The sequence below is a fragment of the Furipterus horrens genome, unplaced genomic scaffold (genome assembly GCF_987537825.1).
Source record: "Furipterus horrens unplaced genomic scaffold, mFurHor1.1.pri manual_scaffold_1, whole genome shotgun sequence".
Taxonomy (NCBI): Eukaryota; Metazoa; Chordata; class Mammalia; order Chiroptera; family Furipteridae; genus Furipterus; species Furipterus horrens.
In genome coordinates, this window is record NW_028327171.1 from 187,565,937 (window position 1) to 187,589,356 (window position 23,420).

General features: G+C 33.8%; 1 protein-coding gene across 4 annotated transcripts in view; it reads right to left on the reverse strand.

Annotated features, from left to right (window-relative positions):
- Positions 1-845: 845 nt before the first annotated feature.
- Positions 846-23,420, reverse strand: part of SF3B1 (splicing factor 3b subunit 1) — a 36,205-nt gene continuing 13,630 nt past the window's right edge. Inside the window, exons 2-25 of one of the 4 annotated variants that reach the window (XM_090282110.1) lie at positions 21,882-22,048; positions 20,094-20,198; positions 19,625-19,739; positions 17,715-17,794; positions 16,646-16,816; positions 14,917-15,154; positions 13,750-13,962; positions 13,536-13,657; positions 11,704-11,901; positions 11,507-11,608; positions 10,792-10,971; positions 9,897-9,983; positions 9,500-9,770; positions 9,077-9,222; positions 8,829-8,975; positions 8,557-8,682; positions 7,874-8,095; positions 7,415-7,597; positions 7,219-7,330; positions 5,647-5,767; positions 5,020-5,151; positions 3,620-3,892; positions 1,632-1,848; positions 846-1,333 (exon numbers count right to left, since the gene is read on the reverse strand). In XM_090282110.1, coding sequence (XP_090138236.1) covers positions 1,175-1,333; positions 1,632-1,848; positions 3,620-3,892; positions 5,020-5,151; positions 5,647-5,767; positions 7,219-7,330; positions 7,415-7,597; positions 7,874-8,095; positions 8,557-8,682; positions 8,829-8,975; positions 9,077-9,222; positions 9,500-9,770; positions 9,897-9,983; positions 10,792-10,971; positions 11,507-11,608; positions 11,704-11,901; positions 13,536-13,657; positions 13,750-13,962; positions 14,917-15,154; positions 16,646-16,816; positions 17,715-17,794; positions 19,625-19,739; positions 20,094-20,198; positions 21,882-22,048 — 3,887 coding nt within the window. In that variant the 3' untranslated portion in view covers positions 846-1,174. Of the gene's footprint in view, positions 1,334-1,631; positions 1,849-3,619; positions 3,893-5,019; positions 5,152-5,646; positions 5,768-7,218; positions 7,331-7,414; positions 7,598-7,873; positions 8,096-8,556; positions 8,683-8,828; positions 8,976-9,076; positions 9,223-9,499; positions 9,771-9,896; positions 9,984-10,791; positions 10,972-11,506; positions 11,609-11,703; positions 11,902-13,535; positions 13,658-13,749; positions 13,963-14,916; positions 15,155-16,645; positions 16,817-17,714; positions 17,795-17,993; positions 18,412-19,624; positions 19,740-20,093; positions 20,199-21,881; positions 22,049-23,420 lie in introns of those variants that run through there. The other 3 variants (XM_090282118.1, XM_090282137.1, XM_090282127.1) reach the window with 3 other exon arrangements.

A 23,420-nucleotide genomic window follows, 5' to 3' on the forward strand; every position in this document is an offset into this window, starting at 1 on the left:
AAAATTAGGAAAAGCTAAAATGTATTATTAAAATATTTGACAAAAAATATTAATTACTGCCAAAATGCTTGGTTCCTCTAGAATTTCATGGCATTTCAGTTTATGCTTGACACCTATGCATCAATTTATCTAATTACTAAATGCAAAATTAAGCAAACCAACATTTTAGCTGCTGTAATTGTATATGGCAATACACAAGTAATGTACACTAGATGTCTCTCCCCTTTTCCATTATACCGCATTTCTTAAGGGCAGGGAGCAGGTCAAAGGCACCTTTGCGTCCATCCCCTACACTAAGCACAGTGGCTGGTACACAGCAGGTATTCCTGAATACATTGTTGAGTAGTGGCTTACAACATGGAAAAGAGCCCAAAGACTGTCTTATTCTAGTAGCATTCCTTAGGTAGCTTCACTCCCAATAGGTAGAGAAAGCAGTTTTGAAATAAAGATATGCTCCCCATGTTCTAAACACAGACTCATCAAAAGTTGGACATGACTTGAATCACTTCCCTTAAACATGTTCATAAAGCATTTTGAGAAATCAAGAGATGAAAGGCGCTATGTTAAGTGCAAAATAATATTCAAGACAGTCCAGCAAAGGTGATATATTTCCTAGGGTGATGGAACGGTTGTGCTAGTTTGAGATGAACACTCCCAAAACTACTCTTCTCGCTGTCATTATCAAGAGAACAATGAAATTTTGAAAAAGATGCCATCGCTTTATATATATTCTGCCTCTTATAAACCAGGTGACAAAAAATGAAATTAAGCCACTTACTCAACACAAACCAGTACTTTTATCAAAGTTCGCATTTTACAAGTCATGTTCAAAAAGCACACACAAGTTAGCATTTTGTACACAAATGTTTATTTTTCAATTAAACATTCCCTTTAAACACAAGGAATGAATTCTAAATCTTCATAAAGATGAATTAAAAATGAAATTCCTCCAGTATAGTGTGTGTAATCACTGTGTTCTTGGTCACTACTGGCATTTACTGTTTAACATCAAAAACAAAGACAGGTTATTTAAAAATCATGCTACTGGATTTCTAGCTCTTCCTCTATAACCAGTTCTACGCTGACCTGCAATGTTTAAAAGTTTACATCACCAAATCGAAGCAAGTTTAAAGTGTGAAACAGCTGTGCATTAAACACAAAATAAACAATAAAATTATAAGATATAGTCAAGTTCATAACGAATATAGGTGTTCTTATCATCATTGTAGATTCTTGGGTAATGTGCTATGAGAGCATCCTGTGAACCAATGTAGATGGAGTTGTAAATTTTCCAATATACATCCCTGACCTTCCGGGCTGGGTGAAACAAACCCTAAAAGAATAAAAAGATTATACATTATTTCAATTTTTCAAAGAACATATATAACCTTAACACAACTAAGAAACAAACCATAAACATGATTCCAAACATTTCCCTTGAAGATAGAAAAAAATCAACTCTTAACAATGGCACAAAACTTCAGTGAGCAAAGACAAAATCTACCCCCCCCCGCCCCCATAACTAGTTTCCCATATGGCACAATATACCTTATTTAAAACTAGGAACACTGACTTAATTCAATTAAATTACTGTTTTTCATTTGGCAATCTTTTAAAAATCTTTAACCTACCTGTAAACAATACTGTAACATTCTACATGGTCCGATAGCAACTCTCAAGCCCTCCAGGGCGCCCATAACTGCCTGAATTACATGGGGTGATGTCTCAAACACATTGGGCCACACATAGTTCAACAAGTGATTCAGCGAATCTTCACAACCAAATCCATAAACTCCAAGTGACATGTGTTGTACCACCGCACTAGCTGTCTGTCTGTGTACAAGGTCCCTGCAATGGGGAAAAAAACCTCTTTTTTAAGATACAGTCTTGGTTTTACAGGAAATATTTGCCAGCCCATTACAAACTAAATTACAAATTCAGTGAATGGAGAGACAGTCATCCTCACATCTGATATCTGATATAGAATGCCTTTAAGAATGACTAATGGGAAAAAATTATAGTAATAATTAATGATTCTACTTGAGAACTTTCAATGCCTCAAACCTCATTATAGCTCAGAAATAAGTCATTGTTTTCTAATAAACTTTTGAAAGGAATATATCAAGAGAGCCCTGTGCAGTGTACATTTTAGTATGTTAAGAAAGAGGAGTTACATGGCTCTTACATATGAATAACAGTAATATCTCATTTTAAACTCTGTAAACTGAAAATCTTTAAAAGTAAATCAATACTGGTATACCATAGATAAATAAATTATTGTAAAATTAAATCCCTGTCCTCATGTATTTTAAGTTTCATTCAAGAACAAATGGGAGAGCAAGAGAAAGACCAATCATTTTTTCAAACCTACAGAAAAAAAAACCCTCTGATCTCCCATGTCAACTGAATTCATGTTTGACAAATCATTGCATTACTCATTTCATAATTACTTAACTGAGTATAAACATCAAATAATGGGTTTGTGATTAGTGTAAATGAGTTCATGCTCTTTGCTCTCAAAGGTAGTAAGAGTACCTTAAAGGTAAAGGAAAAAAAAATATCTGAACTTACTAGTATTCTTATTTCTCTTACAATTACATATAATCTATTAAACTTCATAGCAAGGCAGTATTCCTCATTAATAAATTTCCCAACTAAATTATTGTTTCTTTTCTTTTACTAAGTTTGATGGCTTTATCACCCTCACTACTTGGTACACACATGATTTTTAACTGCAGGTCACACACATCAATGACAGCACTAGGATGCGGAGACACTGAAGAATATGGAGTAAGTATGATTTACTCCTTTACTGGGCTCCAGATGGGCAGGCTTTTACGGAGCATGATTCTTATTCTGTCCCCACGTCTTTACAAGTTACTTGTGGTAACTTGTTGAGTATTGTTAAGTCTCCATTTTGAAAGATCATTAATGAGTGACTTGAATCTGTAAACAAAAGTAACTGAATGGGCTCTAATATAAGTAACTTATTTTTCCTGAAAAAGAGTCAATGAACCAGTCCTTTCCCTTACTACTTGAACCTTGAACTTTTCCCTTACATGTTCTTTACTTTTGTGTTTAAAAACTATGTTAGTCTAGATAATTAAAGGTATGAGGAATCTACTGTCAAATAACTCCAACAGCAGTGAAGCAATGGTCACCATCTGAATAGCTGGGGGCATACAGCAGGAAACAATGAGGTTCTGGAAGGCTGTGTTCAGTAGCTCAAAAGCCTAACAGAAATCTTTGCTTCATCTGCAGTAACAAAAGCTAAAAAACTCAGGTTTCTTTGCCATACCACTAAGCACATGCTCATTGTTTTCTCTAATTACTACCGCACTTTAATTAATTTTTAAAACAAAAGTTGATCAATTACTGGTTTTCAAAATGTATTTAGTCTAATAGATATGAAAGGGAATATAAAAGGGAAGGGGACGCTTGTAGCATATGTATTATTTGAAGATAAAAAGTCGAATTTACAGCTTCCTAAAAATTCAAGCTAGCATTCCCCTTCATTGCATCACAACAAATAGGTCACATAATAATTATTCCCATAAATTCTAAAATAAAGCAAGAATTATAACCATTTTCTTGCATTTCATTTAATCAAGTCACTTACCTATCCATTAAAGCATCCTCAAGTAATGGTGTCACAGCATAGATGTAGTCCTTTCCCATTTCACCAATATATTCAAACAAAAAAGAAAGTGATTTTAACACTCCATTTTGAACATTCAGTTCAGGAACTCTGTATTCATTCATTAAGGCAGGTAGCACTGTGAAGGGTGAACACGTTTCAGCGACAATAGCTATGGCTACAGTGGTACAAACTCTGTTCTGCCTTTCCTGTACTTTGAGGTTGTTTAAAAGTGTAGCCAACACATCATGAGGGCTGAAAAAAAATGAATATTAGCAAATTGTTAGATTACAAGTCAAAACTTATTTTCAGAGAAAAAAAGAAAAAAAATGCAAAGAAATGAAACCTTATGGTAAGAACTAGAAACTTGTGATTTTAGGATAAAAACACAATACTTCCAAGTTACTAGCATTGTTTCTACTAAAAAACTTTGTTTGAATTAAAATGTCCGTTTTAAAGAGAAAATTCAAATAGATTCATTTTCAAATGTAATTGAGTCTTTAGCAAATTTCCTGAAATATAAAGAAATTTAATTAAATGATTAGATTGATTTTTCAGTGTTCAAACTATGGCCACTAGAGCCAAAAAACCTTATGGTAGTATCCAAACTGAGGTCTCCCCTCCCATGTCACAACACACAAAATCTATTTTCATTTTCTTATCTTCCCTCCCACACACCTTCACTACATCTATTCTCCTTCTTGAAGCATTATTTTACCAAAAACTTAAAGGGATAGAGGGGCTAAACATTAGCACAACAGCTCTTTATCCCTTTTCTTAACTACATTAATGCTAAATAAATATTACTGCTACCAAAAAGCGGCAGTGGGAAGACTTCATGTAATTAATCTAACTTTAGTTATGTTTTTATTGCTTAAAAATATGTTGGTATTAACCCACATGCACATGTTAAGTATATTTTTCTATAATGACTGTAGTTTGGTTCTGACAGAGCAGAAGCAAATAACCATAGATTTATTAATAGCTATGATTCAGCTGCCTGAATTTTTTAAAAATATTTCAATAACACATAAAACATTAACATGAGCTTTGAATTATGATTTTTAAATAACTGGCAGTAATATTTCAAGCAATATCCTAAAACTGACCCAAAAAACTTGAAATTATCTTAAATATTGGTAGTTTCCCTCTCTGAAAATATCTAGTATGAGTAAATGAAACTCAAAAACCACCCGTCTATTTTATTCTATTTAAAATGTAAGAAAACAATTCAATAGCTGAAGGTCAGTGGTTAAATGAAAGCTTTCACAACTGTTTTATCCACACCACGCTTGTAAAAAATTTCTACAGAAATAGAAGCATTTTTCAAAACCACAATGGGTTCATTACACAAAGGATATATGGAAGTAAGTACTACTCACCCAATGGCCTTTGCAATATAACCAAATGTGTTGACTGTGGCTCTACGAATAGCCTTTTTGTGAGCTTTTAGGAGTTCCAAAAGCTCAAAGCAAATCCTCATCCATTCCCTTGCTGACACATATTCAGCTCCCCTAAAAAAGTTAATTTTTTGCGACAATAAGTTTTAAAAGGTAAATTTGCAAATTCAGTTTTCAAAACACAACCACCAACTCACATTAAGCATTAAATAAAAATATTGCCACCCCATTATTATCCAAATTGAAATTTCACTGAAAATATTAATACTGGAAAACCTGACCATATATACTTCCATTAGCAACATTAAGCAAAGTTGAAAAGTAAATAAAAAGTGGTTAAATACGAAAACCAACACAGTATTCCCTCACTTACCGCGGTATTACATTCCAGACACCCCCTGTGAAGTAGGAACCTTACATTTATTCTACACTCTTAAACCTACGTAACTTTAACAACATATGTATACAGTATCGCAAAATCCCACAATATAGCAAAAAATCCACAATAAATAATTAAATATAATATTTTTTTAAAATCCCACGATAAAGTGAGGCCGCAATATAGGGAGGGACTACTGTAATGCTTATAAAAACGTATGATCTGCTTACCTGTCAGCAATACGTCCAACAAGATCAATACAATTCTCCTGTACTTTTTCGTGCCTGTTCTTTAGGATGGGAGTGAGTCTAGGCAGCAGATCTTTAATAGGTGGGGTCATCTTATGCATACCTATTTAATAGAAGCCAACACACTATCAATTAACATTTAAACCGCAACCTTTGTTCATTTTACCTTTTACTTAGCAATGTAATATATGTGACTAGGCATAAATATAAACTTACAGCTGCCTATGGAAAGAAAAAGCCCCAGATTCTGACCAGACTAAGAATTGTCATTAACTCTTTTTTAACAACTTCTGATTATGCATAAAAATGAAAGAAATTAGTGAAGTGATTTAAAGAATGATGGATATTCAACAACAAAAAAGTTTTATTTGGTTCTGAAATGTATTTGTATACTAACATTTAAATATGGGGACAGCTTATGTTCTGGCCATACACAACAATGTAAGCCAGAGGCAGACATGTAAATTAAAGTAAAATTTTCCAGAAAAGGGCCCCCTTACCCTTTAACTGCAAAACAAACAGATCTCCAGTCTCCCTGCAATGCAGGGCATACTTGGATGGTATTTACACCTATGAAGAGAGAAAAAAGGAGGCAGCTGGCAGGGGCTCTTGCTCTAACTAGAATTGCTTGCTCTGATTCTCTCTCCATTGCTTTTCCCATGTTTCCCTAACAATATGGTTTACAACTACCTGCAAACTAGAGCCCCACAAGTGGCCAAGTAAATAATTTATGGCCAACTAGCTATCTTTAAGTATAGAGGACAGGGCTGAATTGGGGATTATATGTAAATGCAATGGTTCAAAGATCTCTTATGCTGCATAAAAACCACTTACTAAAAGGAAACAGTGGCTGTCACAGCCAGCTATTATGAACTCTTAAGTTATTTCCCCCTCTAATCCCCGCAGTTTTTTTACAACAGTCATGTTCAATTACAGTGAAGTATTAAACACAAGAGACCATTTGTTTATTTCAGCATAATGACCTTAAAGAATAAAAAGCTCTGCTCTCCATACCCAAGAGCATTTGTAATGTTACTTGTTTTTATTCTGAGTTAGAAAACTGAATGGATAGTTTTTAAAAACTTGATATAAATAAAAACAAGGTAACTTAAGCAATTCACTTTTCTCCCTGGTTATGTTCTAAAACTTGAGAAAGCAAACAGAAAAATTTGCCATAACTACTCATTAATTCAAGTTGAGTAAATATATATTTTGTTCTAAAACTAACTTAAAACTTCAGAACTGTCCCCCCTGCCCCTGACTATATTTCAGGCAAGACACTTTCTTGAGTCGTGACTACTTCTACCTCTCTTGCACATCCTAATTTTGCCCTCTCTTCTCTTTTAAAGTAGAATATAAATGGGTTTTGGGAAATAAAGACTATTGGGACATCCCCTGACTTAACTATAATTCTGAAGTACTTAAAAAAAAAAAAAAAAGTATCAGAAATCATTACTCAACTCCTGAATATGGTTCTGTATTTTACTTGAAAAAAAAATTTGTTAGGTTAAAAACCAAAACAAAAATATTTTTACATGACCAGCAATTCCATACCTATTACATTTACAATGGCCTTCAGTGCACCAAGAATGCTGCCCAATACTTCAGGGTACTCTTCACCCAAATACTCATACAAAACAACACCCAAGTGCCCCATCAACTTTTCCTGTAATAAAAGAAATAATGTTAAATGGTTAGTATTCACATTAAACCATCGGTAAAGAAATAAGAATCTGACATCAAAGTTTACCTCTTGACAAGTCTTCATGACAACAGCAGTTCGAGAGATCAGGTCAGCTGCCTGCTGCCTAACTTTTGCTGATTTGTTATTTAAACGCCACAACACTGTACCACAGATCTGAGGCAAGTAAGGCTTAACCCGTTTGCCAAGAGCATTGACCACTGTGCCAAACCCGTTCAACATTACTGAGTCCTAAAAAACAAACAAAAAAACACTAAATTAAACTTCTAAAAACTACATTCACTGGGAACTAGAATTAAGTTTGTGACTGAAACGTTGAAATATACAACAAATTAAAATCTAAAAACTTGAGGTAGAAGGGTATTGCCTCATAGCTGAAAGGACAACATGACCATTTAAAAAATTATTTCAAAGTCAACTAATATTTAGTGATAATATTTGATTGAAAATATATGCTTTTTTACAATATGAAAGTCAATGGCAACTTGTCCTAATTACTATCATTACCTCTGTAGTCTGTTCTTGGAAAGCATAAAGAATACCATCAATCAGTTGTTCTTCAAGTTTATGATCAATATCTGCTGCTCCCAAGTTGCCCATAATTTTCTCAATTGTTTCCATCACCATTTTTCTGTATTGTTCAGCCTCATCTTTCAGATCATCCACAATCCTGGATATAATTTCTGCTGCACCTACTTTGTTTGCCAATTCCACAGTAGTATCAACTAACTAAAAAAAGAAAAAGAACAACTGAATTTACTACTTTTCAAAGAAAATAAAGACATCATGAAAAGCAAAAATTCTAAAAATACTATGCAGCTATTAAGAATACTGAAAGCAATTAACTTCTATTTTTAAAAACTTTAAGAGAATAGTAACCAAAAAAAAAATTTAAATTTGAGTCTTAAGTCAAAGTGATATAAGGCAAGATTATATTCATGTTTCACCTAGACAAATCATACATTTCATGGACTAGATCAAGACATCAATTCATAGCTGGGTATGTATCCTCAAATGCAAAAAACAAAATGGAAGTTAACTTACTAAAACCCATCTCCTTTCACAATCAAGCATATCTTACACAAACCATGAGGTAACCAGGGCAAAAAATAATATGTAACATGCATTCAAACTGATTAAAAAATCAGTTAAAAGGGTTTCAAAAACATTTTCTTACAATGAAAGCTTACCTGTCGGTAATTTCTTCTATCTAAAGCCATTCTGTGTTGCCAGAAGTGTTTAAAAAAAGGAGGAAGAATCTCTGTTTTAATGTAGTTTGCTTCTACACCATCTGTTCCACAGCACTGCTTTACGACCTAAAAGGTTAAAAAAGAAAATCATAAACACAGTCCTAATTTAATATACAAGTATTTTTTAATGCTTTAAAATTCTCTTTGAACCATAAAATACACCCAATTTAGATGAACAAATCTGGAACAATTTGGGACAATTAATTACTTACCTTCAGCACAATTTTCTTCATTTCTTCATCAGGAGATTGGAATTCTCGAATAAGGATTAACATCACTTCCCTAGTATAGTAGTTGGCATATTCTGCATCCATGAGAGGTATAAGATACCCAATAGCCTTTAAAAAGGCAGCGAGACCCTATTTTAAAACAAACATATGTATATATATTTAATAAACTGGATTTAGGTTGCCTTAGCTTCAGTGAATTAAAAAAAAAAAAATCTAATTGGTGGATCTACCTTTCCTCTGTGTTGGCGGATACCCTTCCACAGAGGCTTTAACACAGAATCAAAAGACTCGATACCATAAGGGGTTGCTGCTTCAGCCAAGGCAGCAATAGCCAAAGCACTAATGGTCCGAACTTTCTGCTGCTCATCCACGAGACCTGTAAAATGAAATACAGGTTTTAACCAAGCAACAATATTACCTAATATCCACATTATCCAGAACCTAGCAATGTAATTTAACTGCAGAATCTGTCCACATTAGACAAAATGAGGCAAAAGCCATAATAAACCACAGCCTATTAGCAGATAGTACAAATCTCATCACAAGATACATGGTGTTTATGCAGTTAAAGCCCTTCCATCTCTCTCTCCAAATCAGTAGCCCAAATTTCAGGATACCTGGCTTATAAAAGACAAAGTTATGTAACAACTTACCATGTTCAATGATTTCAACTAAACTTCTCAGATGTGGCAAGATGGCACAGCCCATAAGAATAGCTATCTGCTGTACAATCTTAATACCAGTATGTCTTGCTTGCCAGGACTTCTTGCTTTTGCAAACAGCTTTTAAGAAGGGCAATAATGAAGGAATGCCCAGAGCAGAAGCTACAACAGCAAAAGCTCTGGCTGTTGTGTTACGAACATACTCATCCATGTTATCTATATCAGGTCTCATGGTAGAGATCATAGTGGCCAGACCAGCAGCCTAAAAGGACAAGTAAGAAGGACAGCCATGAGTTGGTAACATTAACCTTCAACCATTTCCTTATATAATCAAATAATCCCATCAACAGCTATAAAACTTTCTTTTCTAAAAATGTAATGCAAATACCTTTGCCAAATTAGAAATAATTTCTCGGCCTTCCACTCTAGCATAGTAATCTTCATCAATCAGCAATGGTTCAATGACCACAAGGATCTGAAAAAAGAGGAGTTGAATTTTCACACCAATTATGAATGCTATCTCATGTAACAATACATATAAAAAGTTTTATTATAGCATGCCATTTATGTAATGAAAAGCAAGTGTGGGGATTAACTGTGGGACAGGGGCAAGGTAGGTGGGGCGGGGAGAACAATGGGGGGAAAATGGGACAAACTGTAATAGAAGAAGAAAAAAAGGAAAAACACAATATATAAAACTCACTGTATTAGAAAATTTATAATCACCAGAACATTGTTAATCAAGAAACAAATTAAGAATTTTAACTGCACAATTTCAAACCCTATATACAGATGAAAATTTGGAAGAACTGTTAACCATATAGACTAACAATCAATATTTTGTTTAAAAAAACTTATACATCTGCACTTTATAATTCTAATCCATAACTGCCACCAGGAAAAAAAAAAGGTTCCTTAACACTAAATGGCATGCTATAGAATCCTAAGTTTTCTCATCCTAATCTAATAATCAATAAAGCAAATGAAAAAATTAGTAATATGAACTCATTATAATAGAGAGCAAAACGTTACATCTATATATACACAAATTTATGTGGAATGCATGCTTGCACAAAATATGTCTGGGAAGACAAGTAAATTTAACATTGATAACTGTCTTGGAAGCAGGTAAAATTTCCCTTTTTATTGTGAATGTACAGCATCAGCTATTAGTTTAGGATTTTTAAGATGCGCAAATATATAATTTGGTAAAAAAAATAAATCCACTAATTCCTTTCATGTTAAAAATATCAAACCATTAGAAACACTTGAAAATGACAAACCTTGTGCACATATGGTCGAACTAAGTCATCAAGTTTGTATAATATTCTATCGATAACTTTGACCAGTAAATGACGTTCTTGATCCTCAAGTGTAGGAGACATCAATAGAGGAAGAATCTGATTAAATAAAGGACCAGCTCCAAATTCACGAGCTTTATCAGTAATCTGACGCAATGCAGCCTGGAGGAAAAAAGAGCAAAGGAAGTGTTTCTTTGTAATTAAACTTTTTGAACAAGCAATTTACTCCATGATTTTCTGTAACCATCTTTTAGTGTAAACTTTACAGACATTTTACATAGGGTAGCTTAAGTTCATTCCCATCTATTACTCTGAAGTCTGAATTCCTATGACAGAAATTCAATGTTTCAGTTTTAAAAAGGCAACAGAACAATGGAGCCACTGGGGTTATAAAACTCCTTAGCTCCTCATTAAGACCACCCATCTCCAAGCTATGTATGATATTATTATAATTTCTCACATAATTCCACTAATTACCTTAAAAGTCTTCAGTATGTTTTAAAGGCCTTGACAAAAGAGAATCTCAGTTTTCAACATCCCTACTAGTAAAAACTTCCTTGATTAAAAAGCTAAGTCCTTCACATTACACATCTTTCTTTCTCTCATATTATGCACCTGGTAAAGCTGAAGAGGTTAATTATGAATACCTAAACATAAAATTATAATTAATATGATAAAGTAATGAATTGGTATTTACCTTTCTCATTGGAGGGGTTCCATTCTTAATTTTTAAAAGCAATTTCATTATTTTTCTCTCTTTTTGCTCTTCTGGACTGAGTGTTGATTCATCAACATCAACCTAATACAGTAAAAAGAAAATAATTTAAAGGTAGACTGAGACATTATGGTTTTAATTCCTAAATAAAATATTTTATTTCTGCTATTATCACTTACCAAAAGTTTATCGAAATACTGAATGTCATCAGGTTTTAAAAATGGAAGATTTCCAGATGGTTGGTCATTAACACTTTTCATAGTTCTATCTTCAGTTTGCATGTGGAAACCAGTCATACCACCCAAAGGTGTTGGAGTTGCTGTCAGCTTTCGAGCTGGAGTTCGAATAGGAACATAACCAGCTGGAGGAGGGAGTACCTGGTACAGTAAAAAGACAGTTTAGGATTTTCTTGACTTGATAAACTAAGAAATAACATAATGAATAATATTTGCACTTAAAATATTTTAGTTTATTAGCTAGGAAGCTTTTTGCTTAGAGACAGGAATTACCATCGAGCCCATTTTCCTATGCTGATTGTAAGTTTAAAATATATATAACAACTATTCTATTTTTTATCTGCTAATAGAAGATTGAGTTAATGAAGGTTATAAAATTCCTGTCACTTTCAAACATTAATCTATATAAACATGCTGGTTTTATTTTAATAAAATAAAAATCATATAAATCTCTGTATCAAAAGACAAATCTTAACATTTAAGTCACTTAACAAAAATCAGTTAAGTACATACAAACTGAAACCAAAATATTTACCAAAGCCCTATAAAATACACACCATTTGAATAAGTAAAAAAAAAATTCACCGAAGATTCACTAAGGAGGATTTTTCTCTCCTATGGATATTAAGGAAATCAATAACTGCAACTGAGAACAAACTCAGGCAGTCAACAGTAGACAAAGAGTATCTATAAACCACAGCTTTATGTAGAGGCTACAAAAAGTTGTAAAGTAAAAAAAAAAAATCATGAATATTTGAAACAAATACTCTAATAATACAAACCTACTAAGAGGAAAAATACAAACTGGCAGAAAGGGCTCTGTAAAGACGATCAGATGACTTAGGTTCCAGCCCTGGTTATGACAATACCACCTATATGTCCAGACTACCTTTTCTGACTAGCAAATGGTCCCCGAGTTCCAGGTATCCAGAAAATTTTATAGTTCAAAATAAACTTCAAATTGATATAGCAAAGAGAGAACATTCTTTGTGTTCACTGGCAATCCATGAACTTACTAAATACACAGAATCTTGTGAGGCACCAAGTTAAATAACCGTAACTTAAAGTGAGCTTAATCCCGGGACCACTGATAAAACTGGAGCAGCAAGCTATTCCATACCCCCTAGGGAGCACTTCTCAAAGTATATGATCCTAGAAGTCCTTGAGATTTCTCACCTTCCAAAAGTGATAAAAAGCTTCATGTCATTTATTTTTCATCCTTATTATTTTTTGGAATTAAATATACTTGGAAATAACTTAAAAGAATGAAATGGCAGTAGCAAAACTGGGCAAGGCCAGCACCAACTTGACTTGTAAATTTCTTCAAAGGACATTTGAAATAAAATTCACATCCTAAAAACCAACACATTCATATTCTATGTTATTTGAGGGGGTCCTTGACCAGCAGGAACCACGATGGAAATAAAAATGTCTGCCTTTTCTGGGGAGGGAAGGGTGAGCAATCTCATAGAGGAGAAATGCTCCCAATCCTTCCCTAGAGTCCAGTTTTATTTAGTAACATACATGCAAGAATCCTGACAAGCATGATATTTCAGCTAAGTCAAATAGGATGAGGCTAAATCATTTACAAAGTTTTGAATACCCCATGAGGAAGGTCAGCCTGGCACAGAGTTGTTATCTTTTTATTATTTCCCTGTTATCTTATCAGAAGGGTGTGACTGTTTTCACTGTCTCTGTTTTCAGGGTATTGTGGGGGGGGGGGGTCACAATTTTCTAAATCAATGTCATCTGCCCCCCCCCCCCCCATTTATTACCTTATATCCTTCTGGGAACATAGCATCTAATTCTTCATCAGAAAGTGGGCGATTTCTCTCATCAATTTCTCTCTCCCACCGCCAAGCTTGAAGCTGTTCAGGAGTCATACTCATTATGTGACCTATCAAAAAAGCAAATTTCTGTAACAATCTATAGTGCAAATATTTATCATTACATAGATCCTCAGGATATAAGACAGTTAAGAGTTTCTACCTGGAGTAGGGGTAGCCATGTTCATGGCTGGTGTACCAATCGGTGTTTTTCCAGGGGTCAGAACAGGAGTGCTTCCACCCATCTGACTTGCTGGTGTTTCATCCCAACGTGACTTTCTTTTACTGGCTCCAGGAGTGGGTGTTTCACCAATTGAATCCCCACCTCGATCTGTTCGAGGCGTCTCAGCCCAACCACTTCCATGGCCAGGAGTATCTTTAAAGAAAAAAAAAAGTATGTAAGTCTAAAATTTTAAACACTGTCAAAAATTTTTATTTTTATTTTTGAACAGCTAACATACTCAAAAGGATCAAGTTTAAAAACAGGATATTCCTAAAATAGAGGCCCATTTTAGGTGTAAATGTTCCGTACTTATCCTCCCCTTCACTGTTTTATTTCTTTTCAACAGATTAAAGAAACAATACATAGCAAACATTAAGGAACAGAAAAACAAAAGCATTTTTTTAACAACACAGAGACAGCCAATTTATGTCTCCTGAGCCATTTTTCATTTCTCCATACAGTTGAGATTGCGCTGCATGGAACCATCCTATATAACTTCTTTCATCCGTTACATATTAAGTATTCCCCAATATCATTAAAAATTCCTTATAAAATTTTAATATAGCAAATGTACTATTAAGTTTTAACTTGCTAAAGTTCTCATAAACAACAGTTAATTAATATAGCTTTAAATGGTTTACACAAAAAATAAGATTTAGACAAATTTATACAGATAGAAAATAGAACAGTTTAACAGGGGCTGAGAGGAGACAAAAATGGGGCATTATTATTCAGTGGGTATATGGTTTCTGCTTGGGATGATGAAATAGTGGTGATGGTTGCACAACACTGTGAATATATTTAATGCCATTGAATTAAAACGGTAAGGAAATTTCACAGTGTTATTTTACCACAATAAAAAAACGAAAGGTTATGATCTACAAACTTTACTTCTTCCTAATGTTTTTACTAAAATAAATTTTAAACCTCTTCAAGAAGGGAAAAGAATTAGGCATATGATCTGCTCAATTCTTATTTGTCCCTAAAGCATCTGGCTATATGCCTATCTAACCAGGATTAGGAAGAACAGGTTTTAGCCTATCAATATATACCACTCATAAAGTCAACATTTCACCCAAACACATTCCCAGACTCCACTACAGGTACCTCTTTCTGTTTTGGGGGTCTCATCCCATCTGTTTTTACGAGCACTGGAAGTTGCGCCTCCATGGCCTGGTGTCGCATGGCCTGGTGTATCACCCCGTCCAGGAGTAGCAGCTCCCGCTGGTGTGTGACTAGGTGTAGGATCCCATATTTTTGAGCCTGGAGTTGCTCCAGGAGTCTCACTTCCCTTTGCACGACCTGGTGTCTCATCCCATCTTAAGGAAGGTGTATGTCCAGGGGTCTTAACAGAATAAAAACATTTTATTTCACATACCTACACACCCATATAAGAATAACTAGAAAACTTGTTAAAAATCTTAAAACATGATTTCACTTGTATGTAGAATCTAATGAATAAACAAAACAAACATTTTCATAGATATAGTGAACATACTGACAGGTTTAAGGGGTGGAGTTTGGGGGACTGGGTGAAAAAGGGCGAAGGGATTTAAGCAAAAACAAAAACTCATAGACACAGACAACAGAACGGTGATTATCAGAGGGAAAAGGGGGTGGGAGCAGGTTGAAGAGGGTAAAGGGGAAATAAATTGTGACAGAAGAAACCTTAATTTTGAGTGGTGAACACACAATATACAGATGATGTATCAAAGAACTGTACACTTGAAACCTATGGACTTTTATTAACCAATATCAACCCCAATAAATTCAATAAAAACAAAAAATTTTAAACAAATAAATGCTTTAGTTCTGTTCCCTATAATTCAAGTTAGAATAGATTATCCTGTTTAAGACATACCTACTTTCAAGCAAATATATTTATTACTACAATTTAAAGTTTAAATTTAGAGCAGTAAAAAAAACCCTAGTTTAAAAAACATTGTATTTTGAGTATGAACATTAGTTTTGGCACTACCAGCTCTATAACTCTGGGAAAGTCACTAAGGTTTCCCTGTATAGATATGAAATCAAAGAATTTCAGCTTGAGTCTTATCAGTTCTCAAACTGGGGCTTCAAAACATACACCCATTGTGTTCTCACTAATGCTGTTTTTGCTCAATTCTGTTTTTGATTAATATAAACATGTTTTGCATCAATTGGGTAATTATAACCACAAATGCCTCATTATTTCAATCTTTAAGATGAATTTATATTTACAATCACATTTGCAGTGTTACTCTAACTGATGTTGGCAAGATCAGTGAAAAAAGATTTAAGTAATCAAAAGTTCCATGGCAATTCAAACAGAGATGCAATAGTAGGTGATATAGGGCATGAGCTAAGCACATGACAGCCAAAGAACCTGCACAGTACAGACAATATCATTATCAAAACAGTAGGTGATTTAATATAAAAACAAAATTTGTATTTAAATTATGACTCATAAATATTCTATAGTTTTGTAATAGTATACTTTTATGTATTTGCTTTAAAATTGGATGTTCTAGCCAACATAAGAACTCTAGCTAGCTTTACTTGCAATCTTGCATAAATACCCTATTAAATTTAAGACTCAATATTTTTACATTTAAGAAGATTCTATGTATTACTCAGAGTTGGGAAATTTTCCATTAGGTGAGCAAAGCACATAAACTTTTCAAAATCTCAATTTTCAGTTGGCATCTTGGTCTTGGTCTTTGAGCCTCCAGAACTGTGGAAAATAAATGTCTTGTTTAAGCCACCCAGTCTGTGATATCCTATTATGAGAGCAGACTAATACATTTTGTATGAGAATAAAATTATAAAAGTAACATTAAAAATAAAATGAAATCACCTCTGCTTGATCCCAACTTGATAGCTTCTTGGGAGTGGCACCAGGAGTCTGATCAGCTGTTTGATCCCAGCGCCGTTTTCGTTTTGAGGGAGGCTGGGATGCTGCTGCTCCATTGACGACTTTTAGTTCTCCAGCTTTAGCTTTTTCTGCTAGTTGTTGCCTAATTTCTCTCTGAAAATATATAAATAAGCAGTGAGTATCTTTAACACATTTTCAATATATTTCTATATCATTAGTACAATCATTTCTATTTAAAGTCATTTTATTCTTCACTCAGTCTCCTTTCTATGCTACTGGTAGTTCCTGTTTATTTTCCCTCTCTTCTCTGTATTTCCAGTTTTATACAATGTCTTCCTGCACAACAGATAAACAAGTACAGAATTTGTAATGCACAGCAGTCTACTTTATATAGTTAGTGAAGTAAATCTTCAGTCAATGGTGGAAAATCAAAATGCTTCAATTGAAATGTTTTATTTAAAACTCATAAATAGCAATTCAGACTATGTAACAAGATAGAAAGTGGTAAAAAGTGAAAATGTTTAAATTGTAACTATGTAATAACACCCTACCAAATATATTTAATTTATCCTATGATTTTCAAGTGAGATTCCATCACCCCACTTAACCCATGCAACAAATTTATTATATACTCATAATAAAGTTATAGAGGCTAACTGTTAAAACAAAATGGAGTGATGTCTGTAGAATAGCAGGAATTCCTCAGAATTCAATCTTATGGGAGAATCAGATGTTTTTCAAGGAATGATTTCACTACTTGGCTTTCCTTATACACAGGGCTTCAGACACACAACTAGCTATCCTCCCCACAGATGTATTCACAAGAAGATACTTATGTACGTATATGGCCAAGGGGCCAGGGACTAAAAGATATAGAAAAATGAAAAGTTTAATTTGGGAGGTGGTAGAATTGGGTTTTTCCCCCCTCCTCAACTAAACTTTTATCAATACTACTGAATTACTTGTACAGCAAATGAAAATATAAAAGTATCTCAACCTCAACTTTCTTTATATTCTTTCACAACCATTAAAATAAAAAGCAGGTTCATACCTCTTCTTTAGTCAAATGCTGTTCTCTCATTACATCCATGTAAGTCCTAGCATTCATTTTAGGATCAGGGGTTTTCCCTCCTGCAGAAAAGAACAGCAACAGGACAAGAGTACAATAAATAAAAGATAATTAGGTTTCATTGATTTATCTGCCCTGCTCTAATATTATGTTATTCCATAATCATTTAATTTATTTTTTGATGGAAAACTTTAATAATTATATATCTTACTTTTTATTGAGTTTGCTGATCAATTTAACCTGTTTGAACACAAACATATCTACAGCAGTTTAAAACAAATATTTTAATGCATATAAAAGCAAAATGACAACACAGTTTAGTCTTCAGAAGTGATGGGTTCCTGGGTTGCTAATCCGGAATACGTACACTTTCGTGCCTTTGTCTCCATCAGCAGTTCTGACTTCAAGCAGCAGAATAGAAGCCTAGAAAATTATCTCTTTACCATTAGTAACACTTTGGAAAGATATTTATATTCAAAACATTACCTGTTGCAAGCTGTTAAAATCCTGACTACAAGTAACTATAACTAGATAAGTTCTTCATACAATGTGCTACAACAGTTCAGTTTAGAAAATCTCATTTAAAAAAATATATTATAATCTTGTTCTTATGTCGGGTTATTACAAAGGGCTTCATGCTTCTTAAAGCTTTGCTGACCCAGAAAATTTTTATGTTCTTAGAAAGTATAAATTACAAATGAAAACACATTACTTGAATATATTACTTTCTACCAGTTATTATGATGCACATAGAAGAGAAGTGGTGTACAGAGATGTGTTACTCTTGGTTAAATTTTCAATATTCCTTTTTCAAACTTCAAAATATCTTAAAGAAGCCCAAACAGTATATAACAAGATTCATAGAGGCACACTACAGTTTAGCGATGTGATAATTAGCTATACAGTAGTATAGCAACACAATTTAGAAAGATAATAAAATTCTTAAGACATTTCCTATGCTGAAGATCATGCCCAATTGATAAGTGTCATTCTTTCTGACACTAGCTCTGATAAGACTTCCTTTGGAATACTTTTTCACCATAATCTAGAGAGGATGTGTTGAACTGCACCCTTAAGAATGCAGACAGGACTGGCATATAGCAGTACTGCTGTAGGAAAGAAATTAAGGACAGTTAGTATGGGCCTGTGAATTCTGACATACATGTTTAAATCAATTACAATTATGCAAGTAAAAAAAGAATATCCCTACCAATTCATGCAGGCTGAAAGTCTAATTTATAAACCTGCAGTAGAATCTCATTTTAAGAAACAGGCACCTAATTTTGATTTTGAAACTCACTCACCTGAGGAAAGCTTCCATCAGGCTCACTATGCCCCTTGTGCTGACCTGCACTCTAAAATTAGCAAAACAGACTCCAACTATTAAAAATATCAAAGTCTTTGTATACATACTTCTATTTTAGTTTTAAGTATGCTTAAAGCAAAGTAGGTGCATTTACTAAACTATATTTAGAGAAATATAAGGGGTGCTCTAATGTGAGAAACAGTTTCTCAAAAGTAACAATCCTAAAATCTAGGATTTGGAATGAAAACTTTCAATAACTTGAAAGTATTTTGAGCAGAAAAACACATTTGTTCAAAGTATAGAAAGCATACCCAAAACAAAAGTAAAAGAAAAACCTTTAACCCTTTGCGTTTCTATGGCATTGGCTCATTATTTTCTTGTCCTTCTACCTGGAAAGAAAACTTGCATTATAAAGATGAAGAATATGGCATCTGTGACTTCAACCAAATCTATACACATCTATAATAGGGGGGATTTTTAAAAAGAAAAGCAAATTCATAAGCATGCCAAAAAAAATCAAAGGGCTAAAGACAACTCAATACAAACAAATTCATGAATACTTAAAAGGAAAGTGGGAAAGAATTACCATCTGCAAAGGGATCAAGACGCTCTGGGGAAATTATCATGGTCCGCCTGTGCTTTTTGTATTCATCTTCCCGGTCTGCAATCTTCGGAGGTCGATGTTCAGCAAATGGATCATACTAAAAAGAGGTATGTCTCACTTAATACCCACTTTATTAAATAATCAAACAGAACTTTATAAACAAAAAACAGAACATTATAAAACATGTCAAATGTTTAGTGCCTACTAAATATTCTGTATCATTTTATAAATGTTAATATGTCATACAGAAATGAGATAATACCCATGTCTGTATTTCCAAAGTTCAATTCTTCACAAAATGATTACCTTTATGAAATTAACTATTACTTCTAATTATTCCAAATCAACTCTCCTCAAAATATTCTAATAACTTGACTCAAAGTGGGATTACATGGGAATTGAGTTTTCTTTAGCTGAATAAACTCTGGTTATCAAAAAAGAAAAAAGTCACCTGTTCTGTTGACTGTGGTATATCATTAAGCAATGCCACAGGGGCATGATATCCTGGCTTCTTCTGACCGAGCAAACTTGTAGATGATGAGTAGTCATCGTCATCCTGAAAATAAAATGTCCCCAAAAAGCCATAAACATCAGAACTTAAGAATTAGAAAAAATATACAAAGATTCAACATGAAATAAAGACTGACAGTACGATGTCTGAACCCTGGGTCATAAAACTTGTAAACACATGAGTTCTCTTTTCAACACAAAAAAGCTAATAAAGAAATATTTGGTTTTTATTCTTTTAAAAATATTAAACAAGGCTTGGCTGCTGTGGCTCAGTGGATTGAGTGTCGGCCTGCGAGCCAAGTGTCGCTGGTTCGATTCCCAGTCAGGGCACATGACTAGGTTGCACGTCAGGTCCCCAGTTGGGGGCGTGAGTGAGAGGCAACCACACAGTGATGTTTCTCTCCCTCTCTTTCTCCTTTCTCTAAAAATAAATAAAAACAAATATATAAAAAAATATTAAACAAGGAATGCTTTCTGTGAAAGGCAATTAAGGTAGGCATGAACTAGAAAAATCTGAGCATTAGTTTTCTCAAAGAAGGCATGATGAAATGTTTTTCAAATTTTGAAACTACAGTTTATTTAAAACTCTCCAGCTTTAACTCAATTTTTAAAAAACATGATTTAACCACAGAAACAAGTAAAATATTATCAATTTTAAATGTGTTTGTTTCCTTAGTAGTATGTTTAAACAAAAAAATGTTGTATTATTTACTTGGGTTAACTCTCAAGATCTTAATACTCATTAAAAAATGAAACAATTATCCTGACTGATGGGCTCAGTGAGTTGGGCATTGTCCCCGCAACGTCGCTAGTCGATTCCCAGTCAGAGCAAATGCCTGGTTTGCAGGCCAGGTCCCTGGTTGGAGACATGTGAGAGGCAACCCATGGATCAATGTTTCTCTTCCTCTCTCTTAAAATAAAAGTCTTTAAAAAAAGTGAAACAACTATTTCCCCCTCAGTTTCTCAAACAGACAGCCATTACTATCTCTTACCAGAAGTATGATTGGCTTCTAGAAATTTTACCTTTGGGATTTCTTAACTTACTTTTTACATAAATGCCAACTACAAAATAAAGTGTTTCTTGAATGTCATAAAAATAACAAGTTTGATTATATAAATAAAATGTTACTAAATCACACAAAAATAAAGTTATTTCACCACATTTCAATATTTGAGATGATCTGACAAAACGTGAGCTATGTGGAATATATAAAAACACTGTGAGGGATGTATTTCAAAATGAGAGGTGGTCATCCTTCAGAATAACTGAAAACAGCACAAAGAGCCGATGAATATCAGTAACAAGAAAGTCTATTCATATTATAATACTAGGGGGGCGGGGGAGACAAACAGCACTGAGCAGTCAGAAATCAGGTCACAGGGACAGACAGCTGTTCACTATGAAGTCACTTCTACTATGGGTTTCTGTATAGAACTCAATAGGTAACAACAGGGGTTTACTGCACAACAATTCATGATTTGCAGGTGCTTTGTTAGATAAACAAACTAGTTTTAACATAAAGATTCAGAACTGAGCACTTCCAAAAGTTTCTGGACTTCAAAGAGGAAGAATCCGTTCAACAGTTTTGTCCTCCAAAAGAAAGGTATCCCATCTCCAAAATGTCTCCCCAGATTAAATCAAATGACTCAACAGAAAATTCCTTTATATTTCTTGCTCTCCATAAAAAAAGAAAAAAAAAGCTTGACTCTTAATACACTTTGTACTTACATCTTCAAGTTCAGTTGCAGCAATTGATGTCACATATCCAGCAAATCTGCTGTCACTTCCGCCATATATTTCCTGGTCATAATAACCTGTAGAATCAAGGCCCACTCCTTGAGCTTCATCAAGAGCCGCCTTCTTGCCTTGAATTTCTCGAATCTGTGCTTCGATATCTGTAAGAAAGTTTAACACACTTAATTTCATTTTCCAAAGAGCTCTCAACACATTTTCCCTACTAGGTATTATCAAAATACTAAATACAGAAACTTTAAAGTAACTATACCATATAAGGGGTTAGTACAACTACATAAAGTTCTGATTTTTAATACATTTAATACAGCTCCTCCACCTCAACAAAAAACACATACAGAAGAGATGCTTACTATTTCATCAGCTACAAATTATTCTTACCTTAAAAACGGGTTACCAAAGTTTATTAAATTATTTTTGAACTTGAACCTTTCTCCAACTTAAAAAGTAATACTGTTGACTGATCAGGAACCAAGAACAAAGGTCAAGGTTATTTAAACTCAATGCTACCAGAAATGTAAAAGCAGTACTAGGGAGAGTGGTTCTCAAACTTGAATGTGCAGCAAATCGTTTACAGATTTTGTTAAAATTCAGTAGGCTAAGTAAGATCAGACTCAAGTTTCTGCATCCCTACCAAGCTTTCAGGTCATATCCTAAACAGCAAGTATCACACTCTGAATAGTGAAACAATAAAGAATAATGTCTAAAAACTCCTAAGCATGGAATTCCAAACGTTACACAATTTGGCTGCAACCACCATAACACTTCTTAGTTTTATAACTAAGTGTCTGAGATCTGGAACCAAAATACCTTCAAAGAAAGGTTCTTTCTCTACTAATTTATACATTATTTAAACTTGTGTGTCTCTGTTTCTCAAAACATAAAGGCTTTTTTTAAAAAGGATTAAATCACCCCCGAGCATCATGTTCTATCCACAGATCTGACATTTAGAAGATGCACATTCGGTGAATGAAGTATCAATTCTTTTCAACTGCTTCCCAAACTTCTCAATTTTTAGTTTTGTCAAGACTAGAAAAAATTAAAATAATACAATGAACATCCTCATACTCTTCACCTGTATTCAACTGTGTTTATATGATATAAAGCTAATATATGTTTGCACATATAACTTTTCTGAACCATTTAAAACTCCTAAAATTTCAGCATGTACTTCCAGATCTAGGACAGTCTCCTATATAAATAACCACATCAGATTTTAATATGTTCAAGAACTAAACCTTAATAACACTATATTCTAATAAATAAACTAGCTTCAAATCTCCCCAATTGTCCTTCCTAATAACATTCTTTTCTAGATGATCTTTTCTTTGATCCACAATCTAAGCAAGCATTTCCTTGTCATGTCTTCAATCTCCTTCAAATACAGACTAGTCTTCCAACTTTGTTTAGTCTTTCCTGACACCAGATAACTTTAAATTACAAATTAATGTTTCATTTTAATTATATGGGTAATATATAAGCTTGGAAAGAAAGTTTGTACTGCCAGTGATTTCT